At 42.4% G+C, this 10593-nt stretch overlaps 1 protein-coding gene across 1 annotated transcript; it reads left to right on the top strand.

Moving 5' to 3' along the window:
- The first annotated feature begins 8997 nt into the window (after positions 1-8997).
- LOC115078575 (olfactory receptor 1F1-like) lies at positions 8998-9948 on the top strand. Its single transcript, XM_029581504.1, has one exon. It carries the CDS (start codon positions 8998-9000, stop codon positions 9946-9948), a length of 951 nt encoding a protein of 316 aa, XP_029437364.1.
- Positions 9949-10593: the final 645 nt, after the last annotated feature.

Below are 10593 nucleotides of genomic sequence, written 5' to 3'. Positions count from 1 at the left end.
AGCTCTGTCACTGACTGTGTGTGTGACCTTGTGGGAGTCACTTTATCTCCCTGTGCCTGAGTTCTAATCTCCGGCTTTGTCACTGACTCTGTATGTGACCTCGGGGGAGTCACTTTCTCTCCTTGTGCCTCAGCTCTAATCTCCAGCTCTGCATTAACTCTTTTTATGCAATCATGCTGGTCAGGTCCCTTTACTCAGCCGTTGTACGTACTTTCGTTGTGTTATTCTCTTACAAGGCAATGCAGCCGGGCACAACGTGTCATCAGTGTTATCTATAGAATAGAGCACCCATATTGAAAAGATGACACTTTATTTAATGTAGTTAAATTTATCTGTTACTTGTACATAACTTGGTGCAAGCAAGTTACATCAACCTAGTGAACAGGCTTTACGCTCGGAAGGAATCTTAACTTAATCCATCATCAGTGAGAACAAAATAAATCAAAATTAACTCTTCAAATAAACATTCAGCATAGACCAAGAAAAAGTCACAAATAAATAACTAATACAAACAGGCAGTTACTGAAAGCAATTAAAACATAACACATGATCCAAACATAAGACTGAGGGCATAACATAAAGTCTACCGTCTGCACAGAAGGAGCCCTAGTCAGCTGCAAAAGTATTTTTTGGGGGGAGAGATTTTCTGAGGTATAATTTGCTTTTCTGTGACTAGAAATCTGTGTTCCTTGTGGGCGAGCTGTGTGATGTATGGAAATCTAGATGATTTCAGAAGATAAAGCCCATGAGGTTCACCTTGTCTCTGCCCCTTCATCTTTGAGCCTACTTCATCTCCTGTTCTCTCCTCCCTTCCTCGCAGCTGGGGATCCTTAAATACTGTTGCTGCTTTGGCCTCCACCATCTGCCCTGGAAGTCCGTTCCAGGTATCCACTGTGAGCCTCATATCATGACCTCTTGTTCTAGAAATTTCTTTCCACTTAAAATTCTCCTTTGCCTTATTGAATACCTTTCAAATCTCTCCATGCCTCTATCATATCTCTCTTCAGTTTGCTCACCACCAACTGATTTTTCATAGTTACATAGAAACATAGAAATGACGGCAGAAGAAGACCAAAGGGCCCATCCAGTCTGCCCAGCAAGCCTCGCACTTTTTTTTCCCTCTCTCATACTTATCTGTTACTCTTGGTCTTTAGTAACCTTTTGGTTCTATTTCCCTTCCACCCCAGCCATTAATGTAATCTTTTGGTTCTATTTCCCTTCCTCCCCCACCATTAATGTAGAGACAGAGCAATGCTGGAACTGCTTCTAAGTGAAGTATCTAGGTTAATTGGTTAGGGGAAGTAACCGCTGCTATAAGCAAGCTACTCCTACACTTATTTGTTTACCCAGCCTGTGCAATTCAGTCCTTGTTGGTTTTTATATGAACATAAATCCACTTTTCTTCATTTCCCCCTGCCGTTGAAGCAGAGAGCTTCTCTGGATATATATATTGAAAGTGAAGTATCAGGCTTAATTGATTCGGGTAGTAACCGCCGTAGCAAGCAAGCTACACCATGCTTATTTGTTTACCCAGACTGTGGAATTCAGTCTTTGTTGGTTGTTGTCGGAATATAAAAATCATCTTTTCTTCATTCCCCCTGCCGTTGAAGCAGAGAGCAACACTGGATATGCATTGAAAGTGAAGCATCAGGCTTGTTTGGTTTGGGGTAGTAACCACCGTAACAAGCAAGCTACTCCCCACATTTTTTGTGAATGCAAATCCTTTTTTTTCACATTTCCTCCTGCCTTTGAAGCATAGAGCACTGTCGGAGTTGCATTTACCGTGTGTATGTCTATTGAATAAGGGTATTATCTCCAGGTAGTAGCAGTCTTTCCTGCAAGCCTCCCTCTCTTCCTTCACATCCTCTAGACTTTATGGATCCACAGTGTTTACCCCACGCCCCTTTGAAACCCTTCACAGTTTTAGTCTTCACTACTTCCTCCAGAAGGGCATTCAAGGCATCCACCACCCTCTCCGTGAAGAAATACTTCCTGACATTGGTTCTGAGTCTTCCTCCTTGGAGCTTCAAATCGTGACCCCTGGTTCTGCTGATTCTTTTCCTACGGAAAAGATTTGCCGTTGTCTTTGGATCATTAAAACCTTCCAAGTATCTGAAAGTCTATATCATATCACCTCTGCTCCTCCTTTCCTCCAGGGCCTACATATTTAGATTCTTCAATCTCTCCTCATAAGTCATTCGATGAAGACCATCCACCTTTTTGGTCGCCCTTCTCTGGACCGCCTCCATCCTATCTCTGTCCCTTCGGAGATACGGTCTCCAGAACTGAGCACAGTACTCCAGGTGAGGCCTCACCAAGGCCCTGTACAAGGGGATAATCACTTCCCTTTTTTTACTTGATATTCCTCTCTTTATGCAGTCCAGCATTCTTCTGGCTTTAGCTATCGCCTTGTCACATTGTTTCCCCGACTTTAGATCATTTGACACCATCACCCCAAAGTCTCTCTCCTGCTACGTACACATCAGCCCTTCACCCCCCATCGAATACAGTTCTTTCGGATTTCCGCACCCCATATGCACTACTTTGTACTTCTTGGCATTGAATCTCAGCTGCCATTTATTTGACCACTCTTACAGCTTCCTTAAATCCCATCTCATTCTCTCCACTCCTTCCGGCATGTCCACTTTGTTGTAGATCTTAGTGTCATCTGCAAAAAGACAAACATTACCTTCTATCTCTTCCGCTATGTCGAATACATAGATATTGAAGAGGACTGGTCCCAATACCGATCCTCGCGGCACTAAGCTTAACACCGCTCTCTCTTCAGAGTGAGTTCCATTTACCATCACACATTGTCTTCTGTCCGTCAACCAGTTTGCAATCCAGACCACCACCTCGGCACTCACTCCTAAGCTTCTCATTTTACTCACCAGCCTCCTGTGCGGGACCGTATCAAAAGCTTTGCTGAAATCCAAGTAGATGACATCGAGCACTCTTCCTCTATTTAATTCCCTAGTCACCCAGTCAAAAAAGTCTATCAGATTTGTCTGACAGGATCTTTCCCTGATGAATCCATGCTGGTCCAGCAATTCTCCCGACTGTAGATAGTTCACTATTCTTTCTTTCAGCAGTGACTCCACTACTTTTCCCACTACCGAGGTGAGGCTAACCGGCCTGTTGTTACCAGCCTCCCACTCTGGTGAAGCGGGACCACCACTGCTCTTCTCCATTCTCTCGGCACCACTCCCGTTTCCAGGGATCTATTGAACAGGTCACTCAGCGGAGCCACCAGCACATCTCTGAGCTCTTTCAGTATCCTGGGATGAACCTCAGCCAGCCCCATGGCTTTTTCCACTTTTAGTTTCCCCAGCTCTTCCCATACATTCTCTACTGTAAATGGAGTTACATCTACTCCACTCCCCTCTGGTTTCTTGTTAACTATCGATGGTGCTTCTCCCGGGTCCTCTTTAGTGAACACTGAACTGAAGTATTTTTTTAATATTTCTGCCATTTCTTTGTCTCTCTCCACACATTGATCTTTTCCACCTTTCAATTTCACTATACCATTTTGGACTTTCCTCCTTTCTCTGATGTATCTGAAAAATGTTTTGTTACCTCGTGTTACCTCTTTGGCAATCCTTTCTTCCACTTGACTTTTTTCTCTTGTGTAACAGGACCTATGGTCCCTTCACAAGGTTTATGCTCCTGCCAACAGAGTCACATTGAGGTTGGTAGCGTAGTGAGTGGACTATACCATTTGTTTTGGAATTCTCCTCTAGAAGTAGCCTTAATGGTAAAGTCCTGAGTTTGGACAGAGAAGCCCAAGAATATTCTAGTTGGGGGGTTTGGGGCTGAGAGCGTAAGAGAAGTCCAATATTCCATCTCTCTGAAGGAGTTTGGGGGAAAGAAGAAGTTCACCTTCTGAGTGAGTGTAGGTGGGTCACACATACAGTTCCCTGGGTCTAGACCAACTCCCCCAAGCATCTGCTGCTCTTCCTCCTTCCTGCCAGAGCTGCTTGAGGAAGGAGGAGATGTAACAGGCCACGTGCAGGAGAGGAGCAGCATCTATCATGTGGCTGAGACACCACAGATTCCATCTCATCATGGACTGAGAAGATTAGGGTTCAAGAAAAGGAGGCTCAGCAGCGGGGACATCACAGATTACATCTCATGATGGCCTGAGAAGATCAAGGCTGCTGCAGAGCCCATCCCACAGCGGCCCGCAAAGAGGGCAAGGCTAACGGTTTGAAGAGGAAGAATGCATGAGACAATTAGAGAGCATGTGACAGTGAATAGAGAGCTTGTATATGTGTGAGTGAGAAAGAGAGAGACAGCATGTGAGAGTGAGACTCTTTGTGTGTGTATGAGAGAGAGAGAGAGAGATATCATGTGAAAATGAGTCTTTGTATGTGTGAACATGTGAATGTGAGAGTCAGGGTGTGTGAGTGTGTTTGAGTGAGAGAGAGACAGCACATGAGAGTGAGAGCTCTGTATTTGTGTGTGTGTGAGAGAGAGACAGCATATGAGAGTGAGAACCTGGGTGTGAGAGAGAGAGAAACAGCATTTGAGAGCGAGGTTCTGTGTGTGTGTATGAGAGAGAGAGACATCATGTGAAAGTGAGTTTTTTATGTGTGAACATGTGAATGTGAGAATCAGTGTGTGTGAGTGTGTTTGAGTGAGAGAGAGACAGCATGTGAGAGTGAGAGCTCTGTATTTGTGTGTGTGTGAGAGAGAGACAGCATATGAGAGTGAGAACCTGGGTGTGAGAGAGAGAGAGAGAGAGAGACAGCATGTGAGAGTGAGGTTCTGTGTGTGTGTGTGTGTGTGAGAGAGAGAGACACACACACACAGCATGTGAGAGTGAGAGCCTGTGTGTGTGTGTTTGAGGGAGCAAGGGAAAAAGACAGGTGGAGGGAGAAAGAAAAAAAAGAGACTCTTTAAAAAGAAATGGAAAAACACTGAGAAGGGGAACATGGAAATAAGGCATACGCCATCTTTGGGAATGTGCATTATATATTTATATTTTGTTCTTTCTTCAATATTCCACTGTTCAGAGTTTGGTTTCTCGAGCTTTCACTAACGTTTTTTCTGCAGGTTTCTGTCTCTAATTTGCAGTCCCTTATTTATGTGTTAGGTAAGGGTCAGTCAGGGATCTGCGTGTGTAACTGAGGTGCGTGTGGTTTCTCTGTAGGGATTTGTAGCAGTCCGGCTTGCTCTGTTTCCCCAGTAGGTGGTGTATGAGTATTCTAGGGCCTGGTGTCATATTTGCTTTGCTGCCTTTTCATAGATAAGGTTGCTGATGTTCTGAGTCCTGAGATTTAGTGCTGTTATGATAACGTATGGTGAGGTTCTAGGTGTTTGGGTTTTTTGTATTTTGCAGGGGTTTGGAAGTGAAGGCTGTTTGGTTTGCTGTTACTGAGATGAGTGGACGAGGAGGAGAACTGAGTGAGTGTGCATGTGCGTGAGAGTCTGTTTGGGGAGTTAATGAGAGGAATGAGAGTGAGTGTGTGTGAAAGAGCATGAGATTGAACATGTGAGTATGTTAAGGTGTGAATGTCAGAAGGTTTGTGTGCATATTATTACGGGTGCGTGCATGCACACATCTGCCTCCTCCAATCCGCAATAATCTCAGGGTATAACGGTTCCCTGTGGTAGGGATTCTGATGCTTTGCTATAGGTAGCTGTTCCGGGTCTTTCCGTCAGTGGGGTGGAGAGTATTCCTGCTGTGAGGGAGTTTAATTCTTACCTTGGGTTTGTCTTTCTGTGGGGTAAAGACCCCTGGGCCGTGTCTGAACGCAGATCTTCCCAGGAACGTTGAGAAGTATCAGGTGCCTGCCCAGAGGTAACCAGCAGTGAAGACTGAAGGAAGAGAGAGCGAGAGAGAGCGAGAGCTGCCTATCCAGTGCTTTGTCCAGGAGCCCAAAGGAGAGGAGGAGGAAGGAGTGCAGGAGAAAGATTCAGATGTTGGAGAATCAGGAACCTTGGGAGACAGGAAGCTCAGCATCTGTCCATGAGATCCTCAAACCTCAGGAAAAAGAGTGAGGGGATCCCAGGAGGGTGTAAGAGCAAGGATCAACCCCCCTTGATACATTTCCGTACCTATTTCCGGATTCTGAATGCTTACAGCAATCAGCACTGGCAACACTGAGATTTGTAAAGACGTTTGATTTTGGAACACCATCCCTTTTGTCAAGGGTTTCCTTGATGCGATGTCAGTAAAACACCTTGGGCTTTGAAGATACTCCTTCCTCTCTCCCCCTCCCAACAGAGGATCCATGCCCGAGACTTGTAGGTCCAAGTATGGACTAAGCCCTGATATCGAGTGTGATTCCCGCAGCTGCACATTCACCGGGTAGGGGATTTTCACACATACATGAAAACTACCGCCATACTCTGACCAGTCCTAACATATTTGGCATTAAGACCTGCATCACAAGGTTTCACGAGAAGGAGAACTAGAGCAGGTTCTAAGGAAATGAATCACAGAGAAAGTGACCTGTGCAGCTCTTTAGCGAGAGGCATGGCCTCCTGTGAAAGTTGGCAATTAACCCCTGCTGGAATATTTTTCTGTCATGGGAATGACAATTAAAACATGCAATTATTATTAAACCAATTCTGAAAAAGAAAAACCTGGAGAACAAAACTTTAAACAATTATAGACCAATATCAATTTTACCCAGCATTGCAAAATTAATTGAAAAAGTTGTGTTGAAACAGTTTGATTTATTATATTCCACACAGTACGGATTTAGAAAAGATCATAGTACAGAAACGCTCTTATTATCCCTCCAGGACACCGTTTTGAGGGGTTTTGACTCAGGACAAAGATTTCTATTAATAATGCTAGACTTATCGGCCGCGTTTGATATGGTTAATCACAATATTATGTTCCGCAGATTAACAGAAATAGGATTGACACTAGAATGGTTTCGATCCTTCTTGAGCAATAGAAATTATCAAGTATATATGGACAACTCATTATCTAACATCGTTAAACTTGAAACAGGGGTACCGCAGGGCTCTGCGCTATCTGCGACAATGTTCAATATACACATGACACCTTTGTGTCATTTACTATCTGGCTTAGGATTAATATGCAGATGACATACAGATACTGATACCCGTAAAAGATACATTAGAAAAAATCCTTCCAAATGACTGAAATGTATCTGAATATTATAAAACAAGTATTGTCGCAGATGAAATTAAGCTTAAACATCGAAAAAACTGAGATAATGTTACTCGAAAGAAAAACAGCAATGAATGAGGAGAACAATAAGTTCAAATATGAAAATAATCAGATTCCATTGGTGACTGAAATAAGAGATCTTGGGGTTATCATAGACCCCAAATTAAATTTAAAAAAACACATTGAATTAGAAACTAAAGAGGGGTTTTATAAATTACTATTGCTAAGAAGATTAAAACCACTATTAAATACAAAATAATTTAGAACAGTTCTACAAGCTTTGATTTTTAGTGGTATTGATTATTGCAATGCCCTCCTACTCAGACTACCGTACTCTACAATAAAACCATTACAGATCCTTCAGAATTCGGCAGCACGGATACTAACCGGGACTCGTAAACATGAACATATAACACCTATTCTCATAGACTTGCACTGGTTACCAATCGAACAAAGAATACAGTATAAAACACTAACAACCTTACAGAAGGCAATACATGCTAAACACGTAGAGTGGTTAAATGATTCTATAAGACTACATACTCCACAGCGTAATCTTAGATCATCAAATAAAGGACTATTGGCAATCCCATCATTAACATCAGTTAGAGAAAGGGCATTATCCCTGGCAGCCCCTAAGATCTGGAATACTTTACCTGTTGAATTAAGGCTAGAAACAAGATGGCAAGAATTTTAAAAAATGGCTTTTCAAACAGGCTTTCAATGAAAATAACAACTGAATAATGCAGGATACATGTTGTTGAGTGAAATTTTAGGTTAGGTATTCTATTTTTAACATATTTTTTTAGTTTTTTACCTAATGATGTATGTATCTATTTTACTTTGATGTTGACATTATGTATTTTATGATGAGATTGTAAACCGATGTGAAGGTTTGGTCCATACACCGGTATAGAAAAATATGATAAATAAAATAAATAAATAAATTACCTTGGCATAAATGTGAAATTATTTTGTTTGGTTGGTTTGATTTAAAGGGGAGGGGGGAGCAGGGGATGTTCATTTTTCTGTTATGGATTGACCCTGATTGCAGCTCAGCAACACCTAAATAGAATTTTGATTTCTTATGGAGATGACCTCTTGCTATTATATCAGGTCCTGTTTATTTGGGAGTAGAAGGAAAAAACTTGTTTCCACATGCATGTTTGAACTTAAGGTGGGGCATGCAAATGGGAGGGGTTCAAATTTAGCAAAGCCCAAAAATTATAAATGACTTTAGCACAAAACTGTGCCTCCCAAAAACAGACCCAAATTTGAGTGGAAACATGCGGCGAGTTACAATTCTTTGATTTTTTTTCTTTTTGACTTTGCATGGGAGCATTCCTAGCTCTGGTGTAAACAGCTTTTTGGGCATTTTGGGCTCATTTTTGCCAGTTAAGAAATTCTAGAACTGGATTAAAGACACGAGAAAAGTCGCCATGTTGATCTTTTAATCTTTGGCAATAACAAAGCTTTTCTATGCATCTATAATCCTATTACTGGTACCAAAATCAACAAATGCCAGGTGAATTTTTCTTTCGTTGCCCACATGATTTCCAAGCCAAATAAATGAGAGCTTATTGTGTGATAACTTACTTTAGCTCAGTGGAAGAATTATCTAAAGATTATGTTGTAAACAAGCTTATGAAGCTACACTGATTTCTTCTGCAAGACGAATGTGGCCTCATACACAACATCACAGGATAATTTCTTATGCTGGTGCACTAAGAAGCATCAAATCCCGTAAGTGATCCAGGTTTCTCCATGACCAATAACGTTATCAAAATCCATGCTACAGTGAAGTGCATTGTTTTGCATCATCCCATGCTCCCTTTCTCTGCAGGAAAATGAAGCAAACAGACAGGGAAAATCAGACAACCTATGGTGTATTTATCCTTCTGGGCTTTTCCGACCTCCCCCAGTACCAGACAGTGCTCTTCGTGGTGTTTCTGCTGATACTGCTGATCACCTTGGTGGGGAACTCTGTCATTATCGCCATCCTCAGCCTCAATCCTCAACTTCACAACCCCATGTACTTCTTCTTGGGCAACCTCTCCTTCTTGGACATCTGCCTAACCTTGGTCACAGTCCCTCAGTTGCTGCAAAACCTCTTAGTGGAGAAGAAGACCATATCCTTCACTGGCTGCATGGCTCAGATGTACTTTTTCTTGACTTTCTCCAGTGCAGAAGACTTTCTTTTGGCAGTCATGGCTTATGACCGTTATGTGGCCATCTGCAACCCATTGCACTACACCATGTTAATGAGAAAGAGGCTCTGCATCCAGCTGGTGGTTGGATTTTGGGTGACTGCTACCCTGGATGCAATCTTAAATACTGTGCTGACCTCCAGGCTGTCTTTCTGTGGACCAAATGAAATCAACCACTTCTTTTGTGACATGACTCCACTCTTCAAGCTGTCATGCTCAGATACCTTTCTCAATGAAATGGTTATCTTCACGGAGGGGACCTTGGTGGTCATGGGTTCCTTCAGCTTCATTCTGGTCTCGTATATCTGGATCATCATTACTATTCTGAAGATCCATTCTGCAGAGGGGAAGAGCAAGGCCTTCTCAACCTGTTCTTCCCACCTTGTAGTGGTGACCCTCTACTTTGGGACCACCATGTTTATGAATTTCCGACCCTCATCCAGTTACTCTCTCACCAAGGACAAGGTGGCCAGCGTGATGTATACCATCTTGGCCCCCATGTTCAACCCCTTCATCTACAGCCTGAGGAACAATGAAGTGAAAGGGGCTTTGAGAAGAGCAATATTCCAGTTTGGATCAAAGGGTGCCTGAAGTTGAGTATCATGGGCTATCACATGGCACATTGGACTTAGATACAACACTTCTAATCTCTCACCCTGCATGTACATCATGATTGCACATGAGGCCAGGTCTGTCTTTAGACTGGTGTAACCACTCCAGTATTCAGGCGACTCTGCAGGGGACACTGAAATATGGTAGCTTTTGTTTCTCCTTCAGGACCAGAAAGAGAGAGAGGAGCAAATCTACGTTTATTTTGTTTGCTGTCTGAAGTATGTATAAAAATTATTTAAAGATGTTGTTTTGAGGAGAGAAATGGTGCTTAACTTGACCTCTGTCCTGCCCATGGGTCAATCTGATCAAACAAAAAAAATCTCAGATATATTTTAATGTATATTGTTTGTAAATATGAATGTACAGCATATTGGAACAGAATCATGTAATAAATACTATATCACATAGAATTGTATTTTACCCAATGCCTTCTTACTTGTGGATGATAATGGTGAGGTTATACACTCCCAGAGAAAGAAGAATGGAAGAGTAACCTTGTGGTTAGTGCAGCAGACTGGGAAGTAGGATAGCCAGGATTCAAATCCTATTTCTTCTACTCCTAAATAAATTTCACAGTACATTGCCTCAGGTATAACTTAGATTGTAAGCCTTCTTGGGCAGGGA

The sequence above is a fragment of the Rhinatrema bivittatum genome, chromosome 16 (genome assembly GCF_901001135.1).
Source record: "Rhinatrema bivittatum chromosome 16, aRhiBiv1.1, whole genome shotgun sequence".
Classification (NCBI taxonomy): domain Eukaryota; kingdom Metazoa; phylum Chordata; class Amphibia; order Gymnophiona; family Rhinatrematidae; genus Rhinatrema; species Rhinatrema bivittatum.
This window is presented reverse-complemented; position numbering and strand designations above follow the sequence as displayed.

Bases quoted from the DNA above. Each gene is read 5' to 3' on its own strand.
- LOC115078575 (XM_029581504.1), top strand. From the start codon at position 8,998: ATGAAGCAAACAGACAGGGAAAATCAGACAACCTATGGTGTATTTATC.